The 24,745-nt window shown below is 42.1% G+C and overlaps 1 protein-coding gene across 4 annotated transcripts in view; it reads left to right on the top strand.

Annotated features, from left to right (window-relative positions):
• LOC111847625 (voltage-dependent R-type calcium channel subunit alpha-1E-like) overlaps window positions 1-24,745 on the top strand; it is a 109,055-nt gene that overhangs the window by 60,396 nt on the left and 23,914 nt on the right. For all 4 annotated transcript variants that reach the window (XR_011984509.1, XM_072704016.1, XM_023818979.2 and 1 more), the window contains 5 exons: window positions 1,070-1,189; window positions 1,284-1,349; window positions 7,020-7,111; window positions 7,742-7,916; window positions 8,046-8,173. Coding sequence is in view for 3 of the 4 variants with exons in the window: in XM_072704016.1 (XP_072560117.1) it covers window positions 1,070-1,189; window positions 1,284-1,349; window positions 7,020-7,111; window positions 7,742-7,916; window positions 8,046-8,173 (581 nt within the window). In the remaining variant the exon portion in view is untranslated. The remainder of the gene's footprint in view (window positions 1-1,069; window positions 1,190-1,283; window positions 1,350-7,019; window positions 7,112-7,741; window positions 7,917-8,045; window positions 8,174-24,745) is intronic.

Here is a 24,745-nt window from a genome sequence, read left to right as displayed (position 1 = left end):
GGCAATATTATGTTTTTTCCCAAATAGCTTAAACAATGTTTGACAGTGTTTTATATAGCATATAGCTTTAGTGGAACCCAGCAAAACCATGATCGAGATGCACATTTTTCATGCAGGGCCTGTTTCTCTCTTCTCCATGTCCAGATTGAATTGGATTGGATTATTGTCATGGTATAAAGTACAGCGAAATGTGCAGCAGTCACAAACAGTGCATTCACACATAACAAATAATTGAAATGTAAACTGAGGTGTAACTACAGTGTAGTGTACTCACAGGACATAACATTATAAGACCATAAACCCTATATGAACATGTGATACCATAAATAGATGAGTACAAGGTACAGTAAATGGAATCACCAGTGTACGAGAAAGTGTAGTTGAATGTAAACATTTACAGTATTCTTTTAAAGTGACTGAGTGACAAAAATTGGCATAGGAATACTAACTGACATAGGACTCTCACAAGACATAACATAGCACAATAAACCATGTATGGGCATGAAGTACCATAGATAGTTGAGCTATTGCACTGCGGTTGCTAAGGATGCTATAGACCAGGGGTGTCAAACTGCAGTCCTGGGGGGCCGCAGCCCTGTGTAGCTTGGGTCTTTCCCTGTTCCACCACAAATGATTCAGCTCAACAGCTGTGTGGTAATTAGCTTAAACGAGGGGAAACCCAAAAATGTGTAGGGCTCCGGCCCCCCAGGACTGGAGTCTGACACCTGAGCTATAGACCTACAGGTCAGCGACATAATTTCACACTGTTCAGTTCACGTATGGCTCTGGGATAAAACTTGTTCTGTAGTCTCTCCATGCAGTGGAGGACTTGAACCATCTGCCAGAGGGCATCAATTCAAACAGATGATGTCCAGGAGGGAGGGATCCATTAATATGTTTATTGCTTTACTGAGGCAGCAGGAGCTGAATGGAGTCCCCCAGAGAGGGCAATGTGCATCCAATGCTTTTCTGGGTAGTGTTGATAAACCTCTGAAACCTCTGTCCGCCGCTGAGCTACCAGTGTACCGTGTGGCAATGGTCCTGATCCTCTTCCACACTCTTCCTGCAGTCAGTGAACACCATCAACATGAGCTTCTTGAAGCTTTTCCGGGCAGCCAGGTTGATCAAGCTCCTGAGACAGGGATACACCATCCGCATCCTCCTCTGGACCTTTGTACAGTCTTTCAAGGTCAGCTGTCCTGGCTTACCTACAGTACCCATCAAGATGAATCACAGTCAGACACTGCAGAAAATTGATCAGTCTGATTTTCTGTTTCTTTCAGGCTCTTCCTTATGTATGTCTGCTGATCGCCATGCTATTCTTTATATATGCAATTATTGGGATGCAGGTAAGAAAAAATATTGTACATTATATATATTTATATACATTTCTTCATGAGTGAGGGAAGAAGGAAGAGGGAGATCGACAGATGGATCGGCACAGCATCAGCAGGAATGCGGACACTGTACTGTTCTGTTGTGGTGAAGAGGGAACTGATCTGGAAGGTGATCAAGTAAGAAAGAATAAGATTGCAGGTACAAGTAGTAGAAATGAGTGGCTGGGCTCAGTCTTAGAGATAGGGTGAGGAGCTCGGACAATTGGGAGGGGCTCGAAGTAGAGCTGCTGCTCCTCCGCATTGAAAGGAGCCAGTTGAGGTGGTTCGGGCATCTATCTAGGATTCGTCCTGGGTGGCTCCCTGGGGAGGTGTTTCGAGCATGCTTAGACTGCTGCCCCTGGGACCCAACCCCAGATTAGTGGCTGGGTGGATGGATATATATATATATATCGTTCACGTATGGCTCTGGGATAAAAGTTGGGATATATATACATATATATATATATATATATACATATATATATATATATATATATATACATATATATATATATATATATATATATATATATATATATATATATATATATTAGGGCTGTCAAAATTAACAGGTTAAAGCGTATTAATCCATCATCATGATTAATCTGCTAAAAAATTTAAAACGCAATTAACCCATCTGCAGCGCAGAATGATTCAAAATCCCTGAAATGTCTCTGTCAACCCATTTCGGGCAGTTTTAGTGCCTTCCATTTGCCCTTGGAACTCGTATTCCGAGTCGGATTCCGGAGTTTTGAAGCCGGAAGTGACGACATGCGCTCCCGTTTCTTGGAGATCCAAGAAATTTCTCGGAGCACCACAGAGGATCCCGAGTTCAGAATCCAAGATGGCTGCGCCCTTTATCAACAGAAGGGAAAGTTGTAGTTTTATACTGTTTAAGCACTACTTCTCATTTGTGGCTCATTAAATCGGTCGCACACGCTATACCGTCCAACTTATCTGTGGACGTGTTGCTACGGAGTTTTATACGTAAAGCACCGCACGTAATGTGTTATCAACTGATATTGCTAACAATGGCAATTAACCGGGCTAGAATTGGACTTCATGATTAGTTGGATTATTTGTCGGATTTACAGTAGTTCGTGCTAATTGTAAGCGAACAAAGATAAAGACCATTTAAACTGAGGTACCTTAAATTCAACAAGTTGTCCGGCTAATCAAAAAATCTTGCTTTTTGATATGGGTCCATGGTATTGCACTTCTGTGGCAGATGGAATGCATCAGACTCATGTTCAAGATGTTCAATAAACATGTTAAGTGCATATATATTTCATTTATTCTTGAGTCTGTTTGCTCATGCAAAATAAATGTGATTAATATAGATTAAAAATGAATGATATTTAATCGTGGTTAATCTAAATTAATCCATAGCAACCCTGTGATTAATCTGATTAAAAATTTGAATCGATTGACAGCACTAATATATATATATATCCTATGCACCTGCCACTTGCAGGAGAAACCATAAGTAGGCTTGTAATGAAAATTACATTATCAACATATTGCACAGTGTATGGACATAACTTCAATAATTTTTTTTTCTGGCCTCAATATTGGCAAATTGTGTTTATATAAGAATGAGTGCCACCAACATTTTAGTAGTCGTGCTGTTTCTGCCCTGTGTCGCAAGCGCAGCTCAGGGCCAATTCCTACTTCACGTAAAAGTGTGCATGGTCAATGATGCTGAATGTTCATACTTCTAGTGTCAATGCGGCAGGCACAATGTACTTACAGTACACAAGGCAGGGATATAATTGTTAATGAAACTGAAATAAGAAATGAAAAACTATAAATACTGGCTCTGAAAGCAAGTGAGATAAAAACAAATGTCAAACTTCTCCCATTGGCAATTAGGTTTAGCTAAGTAATGATTTATCTTTGAAACTCTTCTGCAATGCGCTTGAACCATAGAAATAGCCAATGCTACCACATAGCAACATTTTGTAGTAGCCAGAAAATCGAGTCCAGTGCAATGTGGATCAGGAAGCAGTCAAAAGCCAGGACCTTGTGTGGGAGATAACATATATATATATAGTCAGGTTCATCTCAGCACACAGCATGGTCTGTGGAACCAAATTCCTAGAAAAGGGTTGGAATCTATTCCATTTTGGAATTGCCCTGGGTGAGGGGCTTCTGGCAGGTGTGGGTTTACTAATAGTGCCCTGGTTCTGTGCTTGTAAGTTGCAGTTAACTATAGTTGCCTCCATCCCATTTCAAGTAGGAGTTTGGGCTCTGACTATTATGTGTGGTTAAGCACCAAATATCAGTTCAGAGTATCTAGCCTTCTTGGAGACCTTGGTTGGGGTACTGGATTGTGCCCCCTCAGAGCAAAAGAAAAAAATTGTCTCAGGGGCCCCACACAGGCGGTGCTCTGAAACAATGATCACTGCAGTGATCACCACTCATATGGCGTCATATTGCTAAAACAATGTTGATTCCATCAGTTTTCTTTGAAATATGCGGTCACCCTATACTCCTGGCTTCAGAACACCCTAGAGAGCTCAATTTTTTAGCTGTGTCATCAGATCTGTGCACATCTTGGAAACTTGGATGAAGGAAGGAGCAGGTCCTCCTTTTACTGATCACCATCTAGTGGTGAGTTTTATCAGATGGTGGGAGAAGATGCCAAACAGACCTGGTACACTGAAACATATAGTGAGGGTGTACTGGAAGTGCTTTACTGATGCCCTTGTCCAGGAGAACATCTCTGACAGAACTTCTCTTACATTCTAAGGAAGGCTGAAGAAATTGAGCCCAAATGGGTCATTTTTCCAGTGGTGAATACCAGCAGTAAAGGAAGCCATCAGTCTGAATAAGTAGGCTTTCCAAGCTTGGTTAAGTTGTGGGACTCCAGAGAGGTACTGGGAGGCCAAGTGGAGTGCAGGTTACCAGTTGTGGAAAAAATTTGACTGTGTCAGGAGTCTGGTGAGGTCATGAAAAATTATTTTTAGTCAGTCTTGAATTAATTCTGTAATACCATCAGGTATCTCAGGAAAAGGAAGGATGGAGTGGTGTTGCTGGCAACTTTGGACGGTGGAAAGAACACTTTGAGGACCTCCAGAATCCCACTGAAATTCCTTCCTTGGAGATGTAGAGTAGGAGGACTTAGAGGAAAACAGCTGAGGTCACTGAGTCAAAAACTTCTTCAGTAGTTAAAATCCAGAGGTGGATTACCCTCAGTTCACCCTTAGTTCCTGAAAGCTTTGAATATTGGACTGTCTTAGCTGACATGACTCTTCAAAAATGTCTTTGCTTTGGCAGACTGGGATGATGGTCCCAATTCTTAAGAATTGTGTCTGGAGGATGTGTTCTAGAAATTCTTCACCCTCACAAGAATACTGGAGGGTTCATGGAAGTTTGCCCAACTAGTCTACATGTGTTTTGTGCACTTGGAAAAGGCAGATTACCCTGTCCTGTGGGGGGTGCTTTGGAAATATGGGGTACTGGGCTCGCTGCTCTAGACTATTCTATTCCATTATAACCAGAGAGTTTGGATTGCATTGCTGGCCACCAGTCAGACACTGTGGTGGGTGTTGGATTTCAGCAGGGCTGCCCTTTGTTATCAATTCTGTTCCTACCCTTAATGGAAAGAACTTCTAGCTACAGCTATGGGGTAGAGGGTGTCCAGTTCAGTGACGTCAGGACTGCATTTTTGAATTGTGTTAGAATTGAGCTGAGGAACTCAGCCATTCTGAAGGGGCACAGAGTAGAGGTTCAGGCATCTGGCTCCCTGGTAAGGTGCTTTGGGCAACACCAATCGGAAGGAGACCCCGGGGCAGAACCAGGAAATGCTGGAGAGATTATATATCTTACCTGGCCTGGGAACACATCAGTATTCCAAGAGGAGCTGGAGGAGGTAGCTGGTGAGAAGGAGATCAGGGCAACTATGTTCAGACTGCTGCCCCTGCAACCTGGGCCCAGATGAATTGATGGATGGATGGATGCATGGATATTACCATTTTGGCCCAGATATAAGATGGTGTTTTTTTTTTCCAAAATTTACATCTAAAATCTGTGGTTGTCTTATATTCAAGGAATAGAATTTGAATGTCATTATGTACATGCAACAATAGATGGCATAAATTATCTGCCTCCTGGCTAAAGGCAGCCGTATACTTCACTCTGTTGTGGAAATTTTGCGATGTAGGACTCAGGACAACGAAAAGTCTTTTCAGCCTTCAGTTTATTGTGGTATCTTACAGCACAGGCCTGGGAAGATACCTCAAGAGTTCTCTGCCGAGCCTCTTCTTACAGTTCTTTTTATCCTTTGTTTAGTTACTGTACCTTGAGTTCTACTGTGTGTTTCCATATATGGTTTGTTCTGGTGTTTCAGTGCTCGCTATTTCTTGACTAGGGCCTGATGCTATCATCTGACCTTGAACACATGGTTCCTACTGGCCTAGTGCATTCTTCTATTGCTAGGAGATTATACATGTACATAACATTCACTACTTTTGTATTACATTTGGGTATTTGGATTATTCTCTCACAACACCTTATCGACAAAATCAAAATTGTTTTAACATCGCTTGTATAGAGTCCATCCCCAAGGTGAACTTTTTAGTTTTTTGTGATCCCATCCTCTGTCTACAATTGACTGACATAATTTGATGCCTCGGGGTTGGTCAGCAGGACTAATTATGTGGTTACCAGCATTCTTTGCACCACATGTAACTTGAAATAGTGTAAATTAATACATGTATTCATGTATTTATGTCAATGGTAAATGTCATAACAGTGTAACTTTTGTCATGAAATGTGTTTCATTATCATGTAACCATGAGTGTAGTGTAAATTTCTGGCTTCTCTGTCTGTGCTTTAGTAGCTGATAATAAAGAGAGCAACTTTCATTTTAGAAGAGCTGTCTCAACCACTTGCCACAAAATGCACTCTTTATGTTGGTCTGCTTCATCAAGAACATTCTGCGCCCTGGTGTTGTGGAATACGTAATATTGACTATCCTTCCTCTCCCCTAAATAATACATTTGTTAATTTGAATGTTTGCTGTTTATCACACATATTGTAATTGTACCGAGACCACTTATTCCCCACTGGGGTCGCAGGGGGCCCAGAGCCTATCCCGGGAACAATGGGCGCAGGCGGAAACCAACCCCTGGGCTGGTGTCAACACACCGAGGGGTGCACACACTCACACGACTACAGGGCCAATTTAGACATGCCAATCAGCCTACCCTGCACACTTTTGGACTGTGAGAGGAAACCAGCAAAAACCCACACAGAAAGGACCCACGGTTGAACGCAGAAACATCATGCTGTGAGGCAGTAGTGCTAACCACTGCACCACTGCACTGCTCTTATTTTTGTGTTCTTGATAGATAAAATGCTTTTGTTTTATAAAGATAAGATTTGGTACTCCAAAAACCTTTTTTCAAAAATAGTTGCTCAAAAAGTGGGAGTCATCTTGTAATCAGGGTTGTCTAATTTTCAGACCGAAATGGTATATAGTTCCAACTGAATTAATTTGACCTTAATGTGTGAGTGCAATCAGTATTTCCATCAGCTGTCATAGCACATCCCAATGTTCCATTAGCTAATGGCTTACATTGCTTAATTTTTTTTTTTTTTTTTTTTAAAGTAACTAGACATTTTCTAACTGCTTATTAGGTGTTTGGGAACATTAAGCTGAATGACGAAACTCACATTAACCAGCACAACAACTTCAAGAGTTTCTTCAGTGCCCTAATGCTGTTGTTCAGGTAAATTTTTCTGCGGGTTCACACCAGGAAGAGTTTGAATCACAAAATGTATGCTATGTGTAAATGCAGCAATATATTATGACAAAACTGGTAATATAAATGTCATCCCATTTAGTTCATTCCAAAAGCATTGTTTTTTGATTAGATTAGATTAGATTAGATTAGATTGACTTTATTAATCCCACAATGGGGAAATTCCTTAGAAACAGCAGCAATAATAAAAAGACAGTATAACAGGATCCATAGGATCAGCAAAAATAACAATATAAGAACAATATAGACAATAAAAACAATAGAAAACAATTTCTAAAACTGTATAAATATATAAGTAAAAATATAAAGAAAAAAACATATACACAATGCTAGGCATATGGATGAACAGCTGCTGAATATATATATGTATACATATATATACATACATACACACACATATACATATACAGGCTGGATGATCTTACTAAAATTTAAGTATTACTATGTTTATATGATTAGGTTATATTTTTAGATATGACTGGGATTTCAAAGTAAAAAAAAAAATCATTAACATACTGTGCATGTAGATATAAGATTTATTATGTTAACTGATATAACCTTTTCTTTGATTGCTGATATTCCTTTTTGTGTTTTTAGAAGTGCCACAGGAGAGTCCTGGCAAGAGATCATGCTGTCCTGTTTAGGGGGGCAGGAGTGTGAGCCAGACCCCACTATTGCCCCCCCTTTCACGTCCCCAGACCACGAGGGTGGCTGCGGCACTGAGTTCGCTTATTTCTATTTTGTTTCCTTCATCTTTTTCAGCTCTTTCCTAGTGAGTATGCAGAAAGAATTCAAGCATGAGCATACGTGTTATATGAAAATCATATGACAAACATACGTGTTATATGACAGAATTATATGTGTGTCGTGCTCCCCAGTGTCTCCTTGATGTGTTTTGCAGATGCTGAACCTGTTCGTTGCCGTGATTATGGATAACTTTGAGTATCTGACACGAGATTCCTCCATCCTGGGCCCTCATCATCTGGATGAGTTTGTGCGCATATGGGGGGAATACGACCGTGCAGCATGGTGAGTCCATTGGTTCACTAATACAAGTAGTATTTATTGAGCACTTTATGGATGGTGTGTGGCTCTGTTGGTTTGGTCTCTGTATCCATGACTGGAAGGTTGCCAGTTCAAATCCTATGGTCAACAGAGTGATGTCAATGTTGGGCCCTTGAGGAAGGTCCTTAACCCTCAGTTGCTCCAGAACCTGGCTGTCCTTGCTTTCTCCAAAATGTATAACTCTTTGGATATTTGTGTAACTAGGAACAGCTCGCAGAGCCATGTGACACAGCTGTAGGGGAACAGTGAAGAGTGCAGAGGGGCTTAAGAAAAACATTAGAGAAACAAAGTTGGGTATTGAGTCATGGAAGCACTACAGCTGCAGGTTGGGTCTGCCATCTGGACTGGGTGTCTGGGTATGGGTGGTATTTTATGAGGTGAGAGAAAACAAATCTCAACCTTACATAATCATAGGAAGTGAGGATTAGGTAGGCGGACGGAGTGAACATCTTCTGTGATATATACACCAGTGAAGGTTTCTTTAAGGGTCAGATTATACTCACTGCTTACTTGCAAGCAGTGCTGCTGCTCATACCTGTGCGCATAGTTTACATCAGTCTGGAGAATTAAAAGTTAAGTTCACCACAGGGCAGCGCGAGAACTCATCTTGGATGGCTCCTTCATTCCCGTTTGTATGTTTCTTGATTCTTCCCGTTTCTTGTATGTGTGAGATTGTGGCCTGAAATATATTACACTCTTTTATTATGTTATTGCCTCCATGAGCTACCAAAAATAAACGTCAATGATATTTATCATATTTCAGTTCAATTCAATTTATCGTTATATTTATAATACCTTTCATGACAGTCGTCCCAAGGCACTTTACATGGATGTAATACGTTACAACATCATTAGCGAGAGAAATACAGAATGGGAAAAAGGAAGGAAAGAAATTAAATAAAGAAATCCAGATGACAATGGAGGAGAGGAACCAAAAACTCCCAAGTAGGGAAAAAAAACCTCTGGGGGTCCAAGGTCAACTGGCTGTCACACCCCCCTGGGCATACTAACATTACTGAAAACAGAAAAGAGTGGACTTGCTTGCTAAAAGCCAGGTGTAAGCTGTGATTAAGGATCAAGACAAAGTCCATCAATGAGTCTGTTATCCATGCTGGCTTGTGTAGGGTGGCACTTAAGGCTGCACCTACGATGATGCAATTTGTATGTCCCATTTGGGATGTCACCCCATCCTGGGACTCCAGCTAAGAGGGTGCCCACCCTAGGCACCACCCGGACATGTGGGAAGGCAGAAAGCATGGATGGTCAGAACATGCATTGATACATAAATGGACAAGCATAGTAGATAAAAATGGCATGTACAACTGCACCAGCAGCCGTAGTTACGGTGTGTTAGGTTGCAGGTAAGCTAAATTGAAGTAATGCTGTAGGTCTTCTGTCGATATTTAAAGATTGAGGCCGAATCAGCATCCCGAACATAGGCTGGTGAACCATTCCGCAATATAGGGGTCCTGTAGCAGAATGCTTTACCGCCATCTGTCATTTAATTTATATGTGGAACAACAAGGAAACCTGCATTCTGTGATCTGAGTGGACGATGCAGCTTGTAAACTTGAAGTAGTTCTGTCAGGTAGGCAGGAGCTAGACCTTTAAGTTCCTTTTACATATGTAGGAGAACTTTGAAGTCAGCTCTATACCTAACAGGAAGCCAATGCAGGGAATTAAGAACAGGGGTTATGTGTTCAAACGTCCTGCTCCTTCGAGCTGCTGCAAGGTATTTAATGTGCAGTGTGTGCTCCCAGATAACAGAGCATTACAGTAATCTTACCTACTGTATACATGTATCAGTTTGTCTTGAATAGTAAGAAGTTGTCGCAGTTTGGTGATGCGGCATAGCTGCAGGAAGCATAGCTTCAATATTGCATCCACATGTGATTTGAATGAGAGGCTTGTATCCAAGATGTCACTTAGGTTATGGGCTGAGCTTCTGAGGGAAAAGTTCAGCCCTTTGGAATGGAGTGCAGAGATAATTAAATTCCTATCCGCAGACCTGCCTCCAAATAACAGAACCTTGGTTTTCTGAGTGTTTAATGATAAAACGTTTCCAGCCATCCAGGTCTTGACTTTGCTAAAGCAATTAGCTAAGGTGACAATAGATGTGGTGTTTTTAGGCATAACCTGAATGTATATTTAGGTGTTGTCAGTATAGGAGTGATAGTTAACATTATGTTTTTTCATTATGTTCTCCTAACGTAGAGAAAAAAACAATAAAGGACCAAGCACTGATCCCTGTGGTACTCCATATCTGACCGGTGACATTGATGACGGAGTACAAGTATCTGACACATAAAGATATTGATAACAATTAGTCAAATATTATTTAAACCACTTTAACATTGTTCCACACAACCCAACCTCAAATTTAAGTCTTTGTAATAGGATAAGATGGTCAATCGTGTCAAAAGCTGCACTGAAGTCCAGAAGCATTAACACAGTCATGCTATCAGCATCAGTTGCCATTGTTATGTCATTTTCAACTTTAGTTAAGGCACAATATTTCCAGCGCTGTGTCCTGGGCGGAAGCCTGACTGGAAACAATACAGATAACAATTAACAGATAGGAAGCAGCGAGTAGTTATAAGAGGCACAATATCACAGTGGGCCTGCGTTCATAGTGGGGTACCACAGGGTTCAATTTAAGGACCACTATTGTTCGTAATTTACATAAATGATATAGACACCAATATATACAGTAAACTGGTGAAATTTGCAGATGACACCAAGGTGGGTGGTGTAGCAGATACTGAACTAGTGGCTCAGCAGCTACAGCGGGATCTTGGTTTAATTAGGGACTGGGCCGATACCTGGCAGATTAAATTTAACATAGACAAATGTAAGGTACTCCATGTAGGGAGCAGAAATATAAAGTACAGGTATTTTATGGGACCTACTGGAATAAAGGTAGCTGATTATGTTGATGCTTCCATGTCTCATTTTCACCAGTGCGGGGAAGCAATAAAAAAGGCCAATAGGATGTTGGGGTATATCTCCAGGTGTGTGTCTGCAGAGGGCATTTCTCCCCTTCAGTCCAATGTAGAGGCCATCATCTCCATTCCTGAGCCCACCTCAGCTGCTCAGCTTGCCTCCTTCCTGGGCATGGCGGGGTAATATATGTAGTTCATGCTACAGTATTCAGCTGTAACAGCCCCTCTATGCCAGCTGCTACGAAAGGATGTGCCATGGGTGTGGTCCCCAGAGTGCGCTGAAGTGGTACGGACTCTCAAAGCACAACTTACCTGGCCTCCGGTGCTATCACGCTTTGACATATCCAGCCCCACCGTGGTCACCTGTGATGCCTCAGCCACTGCCATTGGGGCTGTACTATCACAAGTGCAGAATGGCATTCTGAGCAACAGTATTCGGTTGGGGAGTGCATCTGGGCATGCGAGAGATGGCACCTTTTCCTGTATGGTCGCCACTTCACATTGAGGATGGACCACCGAGCGTATCTGCTGTCCTCTGCAGGCACTGGCCACAAGCCCCTGAGATTGCACTGTTGGTATGATCTTTACGGCAGTATAACTACACCCTGCAGTTTACACCAGGCCGAGATAATATTGTTGCGGACCTCCTATCTCGATCAGTTCCTGCCCTGGCCCTACCCACCAGCATGAATCATGTCGAAAGTGAGATCATGCACATTCTACACACTCCACTTCAGGCCACTGTCAACCTACAGGAGCTAAAAGCATCCTCAGAACAGGACCCAGTTCTCTCCCAGCTCTGCACCTACATTTGACAGGGATGGCTGAAGGAAGTGCCAGAGGAGCTGCTAGCCTTTTCCTGTGTCAGGCAGGAGCTCTCGTGCTGGAATGACTCATGTGTAGCACGTGGCTTTTGCACGGTGGTCCCAGATACCCTATGTGCATATGTGCTGGCCATGGCACATGAGGGCCACCTGGGCATAGTGAAGCATAAGCAGCATTGCCGGGATCTGGTGTGGAGGCCAGGCATAGATTTACCAGTTTACAGTTTACCCTGGTGGACAAGAGGGTCACCTCCCTTTGACTTCGAGTTGAGGGAAGGGCTCTTACTTTTGACTGTGCATATGCGCTGAACACCAGCTTGACCTACTTGGAGACCTTGGAGGGGGTGCTGGAAGGCACCGCTTCTGGGAACTCCACTGTTCTGCTGGGGGAATTTAATGCTCACATGGGTCATGACAGTGAAACCTGGAAGGGTGTGATTGGGAGGAATGGTCTGCCCAATCGGAATCCAAGCGGTGATCAGTTATTGGACTTCTGTGCTAACCACAGTATGTCGATAACGAACATCATGTTCGAACATAAGGGTGTTCATAAGTGCACTTCGCAGCAGCTGATAGGTATCAGCAGGCGAAGCGGAAAGTGGTTGCTCAGGCAAAAACTTTTGGTGAGGCTATGGAGAAGGACTTTTGGAAGGCCTCGAAAAGTTTCTGACAACCCATCAGGTAACTCAGGGGGGAGAAGCAGAGCTTTACTCATGCTGTTTACGGAGCGGATGGAAAACTGTATACCTCAACTGGGGATATAGTCAGGTGGTAGAAGGAGCATTTTGAGGATCTCCTGAATCCTATGGATATGCCTTCCTTGGAGGAAGTTGGGCTGGAGGACTTGGAGGGGGACTTGCCCATCTATTGGGCTGAGGTTACTGAAGTAGTCAAAAACTTGTTGGGCAGTCTTGGCTGACACACCTCTTCAACATTGCTTGGACATTGGGGACAGTGCCTTTGGATTGGCAGAATTTTTGGATTTGGTCCCAATTTTTACAAAAGGGGACTGGAGGATGTGTCCCAACTACAGGTGGTCACAAATACGGTCTTCCATTCAACCCCTTCTCGGATTTTGATAAGATTGAAAACTTTGCAGGCCCAACTGGATAAAAATGGTGGCCCTCCTAACCTGCCCCTAACCAGCTGCGGGAATTAATGGTAAGAGGTGTCGAAATTTCACTGTCATGTTATTAAGGGCATAACAGTTGATGGACAAAGGCCACCATCATTTGCCACAAAGAAGAATCAAGATGCTGTGGGAGAGGTCAAAAGCCTGATGATGTCTCTAAGAGAGCCTCTCCATCATGTCATGTGTTAACAGCCTGGGGATTTGCTAAAATAAACAAGTCCCTGGGAGAGGGCAAGACTAGGAACTGGATTTCTTTGCAGTAGAGGACTCCTGAATGTATGGGGATGGGCCGGGACTAGTGGGGAACAAGTCCGCTCTGTAATGACTTCCCATCCAACCCCTGAACAAACAAAGGTGGTTTGATGGCAGACAAAGGGACACCTAATTTATATAGTAACCTGTAGAATCTGGATCAATTAAGTCAGAAGCTACTCCATTAACAGAAGAAGCTTGGACTACATGAATCACCACCTTATCATGGTGGAGGGGTTTGTGTAGCTCTGCGATCCTATTATATTTTTGGGGGTGACTGTTCCTGGTAGGGTCTTCCAAGGCAAATTAGTCCTAGGTAAGTGGCTGGACAAAGTATGATTCAGAAAATGTCCATGACGGAAAAGATCAAGGACAATGTGACCCCCCCCCCCTGGATTTGTGAAACTGGGGCCCCTTCCTGGAGCCAGGCCTGGGAGGGCGGGGGGAGGGGTGGCTCATGAGCAAGCACCAGGTGGACAGACCTCTATCCATGCGGCCAAGCTGGGTATAGCCCCAAAGGGTTACACGGGCCCGCACTCCTTTGGGCCCACCACCTGTACAAGGAGCTGTGGGGGTTGGGTGCAGTGTTGATTGGGTGGCAGTTAAAGGCAGGGACCTTGGCAGACTGATCGTCGGCAATCAAAAGGCTATAGGCACATGGAACGTAACCCCTCTGTTGGTAATGGAGCTTCAGCTGAGGTAGAGAGATACTGACTAGCTCAGGCTCTGGAACCAAACTCCTGGAGAGGGACTGGACACTATTCCACTCTGGAGTTGTCCATAGTTAGAGGCTACTTATAGCCCCCTGGTTCAGCTCCAGTACATTAGTATTTTCCCCAGTGAACGAGATGGTTGCTTTCTTAAATCTTGTGTTGGGGAATGGGCTCCAACTGTTGTTTGTGCACTAAATAGCAGTTTAGAGTTTCTGGCCTTTTTGGAGCTCAGACATTTGGGAGGAGGTGGTTCGGGCATCTATGGAGGATGCCTCCTGGATACTTCCTTAGGATGGTGCTACAGGCATGTCCAACCGGGAGGAGACCCTGGGGAAGACCTAGGACACACTGGAGAGATTATATTTCTCGGCTGGCCTGGGAACGCCTTGGGATTCCCCCAGAGGAGCTAAAGGAGGTGGCTGGTGAGAGGGAGGTCTGGGTATCCCCACTTAGACTGGTGTCTCTGCGACCCAATCCAAGATAAGCAGCAGAAAATGGATGGATGGGCTTAGGTTCAGATATCCTTGTGCTTGACATCTGTCTTCTGTGTGTCTCTGGGGTTTGAGCTTGTCTCCTTTGCTCTTGCACTACCCTGTCCACCACCATTGAGATCTTTATAGCCTTGTTCAAGTCCTGCTCCTCTCTATGGAAGGACAAGCTTGGTTTGTAGCTGGGGACTAAGCCCTAGTCAACACGTGGTCAACCCTCTGGAGTCGACGGCATCGTCAGCGATGCCGCGTATCTTTCTTGTGTATTTCAGTTCATAACTCGCTGAAATCTTATTATAGAAACATGAAAAAAAAAAACGCTGACTAAATCCGTAATCTGTCTTCTTTTCAAAACGTCAATTTGCACAAGTATTAAAGTTTTTAAAACTAGGTTAAATCGGCAAAAAAAAAAAACCATGTCATCTTACTTTGTTTTACCTGCATCGGGGGCGTGTAGTGCCGCTCTCACCCGAAGATCGCTATTCATATTCTAAATAGCCGTATTAGCGCATATTCAAATCCCATTCGCATGGTAATTTGCTGAACAATGCAACAGTGAAACGCGATCCAGATACATCCCCATCCGCACCATAAAGGGGGGGGGAATGTAGCCAGGGTTCAATGGTTCATGAAAGTTGCATGTAGCACATGAAAGTTGCTATTCATTCAATGAAAGGAGCCAGACATAGTGACAGGAGTTAGGTTTTTCTTATTTATTTATCCAACTGAATGTTGCAACTACATCATTTAGTCATCTTCATGTACCCAAGACTTTGGTGATCAGATATCTGGGATCAAAACAAACTTCCACCATTGCTTACTATGTACTTTTATAATGTTTCTGCAAGTGTTCCAAACTGCATTTTGCAATGTCTATACTTTGATGTCAAATTACAAACTTCATATGAATCTGACATATTTACAAAGTACACTAACATTAAGATGAGTTTGTTGCCAGACCAAATATATAAGAAATAATTTATTTGCCATGAATTAAGTTTATGATATTGAATGAAATGTGTGACCATGCCCCAGTCAGTGAAAGTGTGCCCCCTACCCCTAGACTCCAGACGGTTAACAAGGCTGCATCATTCCATCCACTCCCAGTGACCTGAACTCTAGGGCATATTGAGATGTGGGTCTACTTCCTTGTTCAATTACAAACAGCCGTTCTCTTGTTTCTTTTTCAGATGATAAGTGATCACATACTAATTTTAAAGCCTCAAAAGACCAGTTATCTGAGTCAAGGACGGGGTTTTTCTTGAACTATAACACAGTGACTCATCTCATTCTAAGGCGTTTCCTGTTAGTAGAGACCTAATAAGTTGCACTTTATGCTTAGCAGTCTGATAACTGTCTGTAAAATGATTCAAATACATCACACATTGCTTCAAAAAACCTTTGCATTTATTAGTTGGCACTTTGGGAATCCTGTGCGGTAGAGCCCTTCTGGGGTTGCTTCTCAGGAGCTCCATAATGAGGATTGTCAGGCTCTCTCTGGAGCAGTGTCCCTCGGTCAGACCAGCTGGTACAGACCATTGAGCGAGTGATGCTCACCCTCTCAGCGAGGTCCTCTAACTCCCGAGGTGTTGTGGAGGCCATCTGTCTAATGGCAAGCTCATAATAAGCCCTTTGATCTTCTCCTATTAGAATGGGGGGCGAGGATGCCAGTCCACTCCATCGGGTGCCACCCCTCTGACTTAGCCAGAAGAGCCAGTGGCCACTCTGGCAGTCTTCTTCCTGTCCTGTACCTGGCTGCTGTTGGGTGACAACCTAGGCGAGGGTTGCCATGAGCCTGGAGATAGTATCCGTCTGCTCTGCCAGAAACATGGCCCACTGTTCCCCCAGCATAGTAGGATAACTGGGTGGAAACCTCCACAAAGAACACAATTTCCCAAAATCCAGGAAATGGGACAGCCGAAGAAGGTGAGCTGTTGATGGCAGGTAATACAGCTAAGAGAATGGCTCCCCCTTTATTTCCTTCACTCCAAATACCAATGCAAAAGGAGAAAAAAGGAAAAGAGAGGGAGGAAAAACATCTGTACCTCATGACTGCATTCCCCACTAATTGTTGTGGGGTATGCTCACAGAAGCATGGACAGAGGGTTGGTTTTGAGCATGGTTCTATTTAGGGCTGCAACTAATGATTATTTTGAAAATCGATTAATCTGTCGATTACTTTTTCGATTAATCGATTAATGGGGGGGGGCAAAAACCAATTTGATTTCCAGCAATTTTTAATAACCCAGTCTGTCTTTGTACAAAGGTTGTTTCCACATTATAGCTGATTGTGTTGACAACCACGACTTCCCCTGCGTTCATTTAAACACATGTTTGTGTGTGAAGGGACGGGGCGGGTAACGCGGCCGGTGTTCTGTCATAAAATACTACCTATTGAGACGTGCTATCGAGCCTTTCTGCGCATGTGCAGTTCCACCATCTTGGGATTAGGGTTAGGTTTAAGGTAAGGGTTTTAGGGGTTTTGGGGGGTTAGGGTTAGGGTAATGGTTAGGGTTAGGGCTATCGATTAGCACTACGGTAGCATTTTTCGACAAGGCAGCATATATTGACAGAACAGTGGCAGTAACGCCATTACAATAACAATGACCGGACTGGGGAAACAAACGGAAACGCGGACTAAATACAATGGACTAATGACAACGATCAGGAACAGCTGGTAAACACGGGGAATCCACACAGGGTTAACGAGGGGGTGTGGCACACGGAATGAGTGGACGATCGGGGCATGACACTAGTCTACTAAAAATCAATGAGCCTTCACTGAAAGTTAAACAATAAAACTCGAAAACTTAATGATAACGAATTTACAATATTTACAATTGCCAATGGTGAAAGATGACATAGAAAATGAGAAACTGTCACCCTGGGATGCAATGAAATACTTCTGTGCCCTACATGTGACTGAATGAACACTATAAGTCAACACCTCCATCTATATGTGAAACTTGTCAGTCATGAGAATTAATGTTAATCTCCCAAACATGAGAGAGAAGCCTGGCTTCCAGGTGGGTCTAAAATATCTGACTGCAAGTTCATCTGTCCAATCAGCAATGCCTAACCAAAAACTATGTATGAAGACTCCCAGTGAAGCACATTGTCTGGGTAGGCTCCAAAAACATGTCATTGAAGCTTACTATTATTTAGACAAAGCATACAGTACAAGAATCTTCCATAGATTTCCAGTGAAGCACAGTGTCAATGGGCATTTGTGGGCTGTATTTGTCTTTGCTTCAAAAAATTAACATATATGTTGTCAAAATTCCCATGTAATGATCAGCACTGTGGTTCAGTTAGTAAGATAGATTACAATTTATACATTGACTAATTAAATTCTTTTGGGATTTTTTTTGGGGGGAAATACAGTTTCCCATGTAGTCTAAGAGCTTGTGATATACAGGTGTTATACACTCACCTAAAGGATTATTAGGAACACCATACTAATACGGTGTTTGACCCCCTTTCGCCTACAGAACTGCCTTAATTCTATGTGGCATTGATTCAACAGGGTGCTGAAAGCATTCTTTAGAAATGTTGGCCCATATTGATAGGATAGCATCTTGCAGTTGATGGAGATTTGTGGGATGCACATCCAGGGCACGAAGCTCCCGTTCCACCACATCCCAAAGATGCTCTATTGGGTTGAGATCTGGTGACTGTGGGGGCCATTTTAGTACAGTGAACTCATTGTCATGTTCAAGAAACCAATTTGAAATGATTCGAGCTTTGTGACATGGTCCATTATCCTGCTGGAAGTAGCCATCAGAGGATGAGTACATGGTGGTCATAAAGGGATGGACATGGTCAGAAACAATGCTCAGGTAGGCCGTGGCATTTAAACGTTGCCCAATTGGCACTAAGGGGCCTAAAGTGTGCCAAGAAAACATCCCCCACACCATTACACCACCACCACCAGCCTGCACAGTGGTAACAAGGCATGATGGATCCACGTTCTCATTCTGTTTACGCCAAATTCTGACTCTACCATTTGAATGTCTCAACAGAAATCGAGACTCATCAGACCAGGCAACATTTTTCCAGTCTTCAAATGTCCAATTTTGGTGAGCTCGTGCAAATTGTAGCCTCTTTTTCCTATTTGTAGTGGAGATGAGTGGTACCCGGTGGGGTCTTCTGCTGTTGTAGCCCATCCGCCTCAAGGTTGTGCGTGTTGTGGCTTCACAAATGCTTTGCTGCATACCTCGGTTGTAACGAGTGGTTATTTCAATCAAAGTTGCTCTTCTATCAGCTTGAATCAGTCGGCCCATTCTCCTCTGACCTCTAGCATCAACAAGGCATTTTCGCCCACAGGACTGCCGCATACTGGATGTTTTTCCCTTTGCACACTATTCTTTGTAAACCCTAGAAATGGTTGTGCGTGAAAATCCCAGTAACTGAGCAGATTGTGAAATACTCAGACCGGCCCGTCTGGCACCAACAACCATGCCACGCTCAAAATTGCTTAAATCACCTTTCTTTCCCATTCTGACATTCAGTTTGGAGCTCAGGAGATTGTCTTGACCAGGACCACACCCCTAAATGCATTGAAGCAACTGCCATGTGATTGGTTGATTAGATAATTGCATTAATGAGAAATTGAACAGGTGTTCCTAATAATCCTTTAGGTGAGTGTATATACATAAGCTAGATTTATTTTTGAAGTTTCACTTTTGTAGGCTTCTGAACATGCTATTTATAAAGTAATGTGTCATATCCTTGCATATTTGTGTCACAAACCAACAACTGTCAATGCAGCCTCTCACCAGAATAATGAAAGGACTACTCCTTTCTCTTGATCATTTTTCATGTGAGGGTGTTGTGTACCTTAGTGGGTTAGTGATCTGTGCCCATGTCCAGAAATATGTGAGATGAAATCCAGTAGCTGGTAATCATATCATGGTCATGCGTTAAACAAAATCCTTAACCTTAGTTGTTCGCAGGATGCTGGCAGTTATTGCTCTCTGATCCTTATTTTTATGTTGCTTTGCAGAAAATAGTCAGCTAAATATGCAAATAATTACGTCTCATTACATCTTCTGATATTTCTGAAGTCTGGTCTCTCTCTTAAGTTGCAGTCAGAGCTTTAGTTCTGGTATTCCATGTACCTACTGTACAACTATGGATCATCCTTTAAAACTTTGTTCTCATCTGATTGATCCTTACCTGAGAAACAACTTGAAAACAGGATTTGTATTTTGTTTTTGTAACTTTCCTTCCTATTCCTTACTCTTGTGTTGGTAACAAAATCCGTTTGACGCCATTGTATTTGTAATGTTAAAATGTAATAAGAACTCAGTCAGGTGAACAAGTCCAACAAGTGAACATCCAAAGGCTTGAATAACACCAGTAATACCATAAGAACGATGTCACAAAGGGAATGTTCAGTATGGAATAGACTTCACAATACCTCACAATGAATTGATGGAAACAACCATTTTACACAGGAAATAACATAGAGGTGTATTCACTTAACATAGCTGGAGAAGAGTAACTGGTTATAGTAAAGATCGGAGCTGGATCCTGGGGTCAGACACATGGCAGTAACACCATCATTCAACAGAGTAAGGTATAACATTCTCATTTGGGGTTTATCCTTAAAGGTGAAGCCTAAGCTGAAATGCCTATAATGACTATAGGCCTGGAACAGAATCCCTTAGGGAGACAGTTTAAGACCACCAGATTCAGAACTCACTTTATTGCCAGCATGTATGAATATATCAGAGGCTTGTGGTCCAGAGGTTTGTGGTCCAGTACCAAACATGAAGTACATAATGATACTATAGGACATACAGGAGAAACATTTCACAGACCACTATGTGTAAAAATAGGAATACAAATGAGAATACAGAAGATAATTATGCAGAAGACACAAAGAGACAAAACTGTTATTGAACTCCCTTAAGTGCACACAACCAGTTTCCCTATAAAAAGTTGTAAATGGAAAGCTATGTATTCTCCACTCTTCCTTACCTAATCTCTTCTTCCTGTTCTTATATGTAGTGATATAGTAATAGAATTATTATACTACCCACACTGACAGAAAGGTGACAGTACTTCTTACTGAGATAGAAAGTACTGTGGTTGTCACAGCTTTTGGAATTAAATTCCGGAATCAAATAGCACACTTTCTTGCCCTGCAAACTGGCATTAAGGTGGCAGATTTGTTGTTAGTACAAACATAAATTGCAGCTATGGAGCATCACCTAGTCCTGAGACAAGTTGCTGCAAGCAGTTCCTTCAGGGACCCTCTCAGTCTGGATCCTATGCCAGTGCAGAGTGGAAAATAAAATGTAAAACTAGCATGACTTTATAAATATGACAGATCTCTGGAATATCCTCCAGGCTTTCTATTACAATATTGCATGTATTCTACCTATCAACTGGCTGCTTTTCTAAATATTCTGCTCAGATCACATTCAGCATTTCATCACTCACAGGTGAAGCTTTACAATGGGCCACAAGCCATCTCATCTCAGCAGGGGTCTATTACCAGTTCCCTGTCCTATTTTATGAATCATTTTTCAGATGGCAGGAGAAAGTTTTTGAAGTAGCACAACAGCTTAGTATGTTTTGGAATTCTGGGGCCGGTTGCACAAAACACCTTAAGTTTTCCCCTTAAGTATGATAACTTAAGGTTTAATTTCTCCTTAGCTGAGGGATTTATTTAAGGGTGTTGCACAGAATCCCTTAAAAGGTTTCCTTAGCTATGGAAAATTCTTAAGGGATTAACTACATTGAAAGACATCTTAAGGCAGTAAAATTGTACAGTTTCCATGGAGACCGTTTGCTTGCTCTCATGCCTGCTCATGATACCTCTTATCGCCTCCAATGTTAATTTCATTGACAGAAATGTTGACAAGAATATGGCCTGACTAATGTTTTTTTGTGTAATGATCCTACAGTATGTTATTTTTTAGTCCCTGCACCACCTTCTCAGAACTAGCGCCTGCAGGATAGGCTGTCACATTGCCATATGTGATACTTCCGTGAGTAATATTGACATATTTATATAACAGAAAAGGAGAAGAAATTACTCGAAAAAATCTATAACCAAATAGGATTTGTTATCTACCAATAGAGTCGGTTATGTAGGTTAGGGTTAGGATTGGTTAGGGTTAGGATTGGTTAGGGTTAGGATTGTATCAACTGCTTTGTGTATCAGCAGGCACAACGCAGTACTGACAAATGCATTGTGAATATTGTGCGCGCGCACATTTCAATGAAGACATTGAGGCGGATTTATCACATAGCACTACTAAGATTTTTTGCAGAAGTTTAGTAACATTACAGGGACTTTTGCATAACATTTAGGTGACCTAAAATTTGGTATTTGAAATACGAAAACAACTTTACACAATGAAACAATTATATCCAATGCAAGACGTTCTATGCATTTCAGTTATGATAATTCCTTTTATTGTTCATAGTTGAGGAGTCAGACATAATGTGTGGGAGGGAGGAGGGGAGAATGAGCTCCTGAAAGTTTTTTGGTTTTATACCAAAAATGTTTCAGATTGTGTAAAAAAAATATTTAGACAAATTATTTATATTAAACAATTATTTCAGTGACTGTAGTAAAATCTAAAATGTTCTTTTCTCAAGTTGAGCTTAAATCATCCAAGAAGAACTATCAATAAAAAAAAAGAAAATCAGTCACTGTTTTCGATTTGACCTTCTGCAGATGCCCCAGGTTGTTCTTCCACTGCTTGAAAATCATAAATAATATTTACCAGTCACTTATATTACTTTTAATTGCTTTTAATTACACTAATATTTACAAACAGGTGTACTGGCTATGAGGAAACTTAGCATGTTAACCAAATGTGTTCACTATGTTATGTGTGAATGAGAGAAATGTGAGATTTTCACTGGTTAGACTATCAATTGGTTTCTATGAATCTTAAGTGGCAGAAACAAAAGTTTATTAGAAATGAGGTGAAAAAAGTAGTTACCCTAATATTTTTGCATGTCCTCCTGTGTTGCCAGGAGATCTGTAAATGCAGCCAAAAAAGGTAAGATGCCAAGAGGAAGAAATGGATCAGCTGAAGATGGGGCTGTAAAGAAGTAGCCAGATTTCATGTCAAATGTCAAAAAATTACCTGGGGTAATATTTGGGGTTCACTTGTATTATAGATTTATACAGAGCTTCACTTCTATTGTAGCACACACAACTCTGTTAAAAGAAGTTTCCCACAGGCTGAGATGGAGTAAAGAAGGTGATCAGGCTTTTGAGGAGTTAAAACAAGTTCACCAGTGCCCCTATTTTGAAATATACAAGCCCCTCAATCCCTTTTGTCATAATGCTGGACGCTTCAGAGTCCAGTTAGGAAGCATTACTTTTCTAGTTGCCAGGTGAGTTACACCCATGTGCATTCTTTTTAAAAGAGGGTTTCACCTGCATTAAGCAATTACAATATTAGAATCAGAGAATTACTTTCCCTTAAACTGGAATTTGAGGAGTGGCATTGCTAGTTCAAGGGAATGAAACAGCCATTCCTGGCGCTTAAATATCATCAGAGCTCCTAAAAGGTTGAGTCTTCATCTTTGTTCCTCAGTCTTTTCAAGTTCATATTGTCGAATAGGCCTGGATGCGAGAACATTAAGGGTGTCTTAATTATGTGACCTGCCAAGACCTCAAGAAGCACTAAAGATCATTCTACCCCATCAAGTGGGATATCATGGATTAAATAAAGCAGGTCCTAAATTCCAACCAAACTCTTGCTGAGTGCCTTCCACTCTTAGACGTGTTGTAGCATGTCAAAGGCTATCACCCCCCCACCATTTCCATAGTCCTGCAAGCCATCAGAAATGCCAGCTTTTGATAAACGGTTGCAGCACTGTGAAAAAGATAGATGGGTTACTCATAGCTAAGTTTGTTTAGCATCAGTCCTGTGATGGACCTGGCCTTCCTGATTAGTTTGTTTAGGATCAGTCCTGTAACGGAGCTGGCCTTCCTGATGAGTTTGTTTAGTATCAGTTCTGTGGTAGAGCTGGCCTTCCTGATGAGTTTATTTAGGATCAGTCCTGTGATGGAGCTGGCCTTCCAGATGAGTTTGTTTAGGATCAGTCCTGTGACGGAGCTGGCCTTCCTGATGAGTTTATTCAGGATCAGTCCTGTGATGGAGCTGGCCTTCCAGATGAGTTTGTTTAGGTTCAGTCCTGTGATGGAGATGGCCTTTCTGATGAGTTTGTTTAGGATCAGTTCTGTGGCAGAGCTGGCCTTCCTGATGAGTTTGTTTAGGATCAGTCCTGTGATGGAGATCGCCTTCCTGATGAGTTTATTTAGGATCAGTCCTGTGTCGGAGCTGGCCTTCCAGATGAGTTTGTTTAGGATCAGTCCTGTGATGGAGCTGGCCTTCCAGATGAGTTTGTTTAGGATCAGTCCTGTGATGGAGCTGGTCTTCCTGATGAGTTTGTTTTGGATCAGTCCTATGATGGAGCTGGCCTTCCTGATGAGTTTGTTTTGGATCAGTCCTATGATGGAGCTGGCCTTCCTGATGAGTTTGTTTTGGATCAGTCCTATGATGGAGCTGGCCTTCCTGATGAGTTTGTTTTGGATCAGTCCTATGATGGAGCTGGCATTTTGTGTAACGTCACCACTGAAGATCTGACATTGTTTACAACCAGAAGGGAATATTATATCTTTATTAAAAATCCTTGCTCGTACTACTTTGCCATTTTGCTATCAAATGATGTATGCATTAATGCAATCAAAGAAAAAAACAAGTTATTACCATAAAACTAAGACTGATGTGTTAAATTTGAAAGTTCTGTGGAGAATTTAAAACTTAATACTGAATAATCAGACACTTCAAGTTGATTGTTTAACTGGGTCAAATCTGAAACTCTGCACATGTCATCACCCCAGAGCATTTTTAAACTAGTAACGGTCTACATACCTGTGCCGAGAAGTGAATACACAGCATAATAGTTTTTATTTGTGGTCCAACAGTTTTTTTTTGCATTTTACTCTCCATTCTTACTCTTTTTATATGCATTCATATATACAGTTGAGAATGAAGCTTGGGTCCAAGCCATTAATGCCCTGGAGCATTTTGGGGAGTTACTAGGGGTAGGTAAGGGTGCAGAGTTGCATGTGTTGTATGTCCTGGCTGTCATTCTCCAGCATGTTTGTACAGCATTGGTACAGAGCTACCAGACCGTTTTTTA

This window comes from Paramormyrops kingsleyae, chromosome 21 (assembly GCF_048594095.1).
Source record: "Paramormyrops kingsleyae isolate MSU_618 chromosome 21, PKINGS_0.4, whole genome shotgun sequence".
Lineage (NCBI taxonomy): Eukaryota > Metazoa > Chordata > Actinopteri > Osteoglossiformes > Mormyridae > Paramormyrops > Paramormyrops kingsleyae.
Note: the sequence above shows the minus strand (reverse complement) of the source record. Positions and strands in the feature narration are given on the sequence as shown.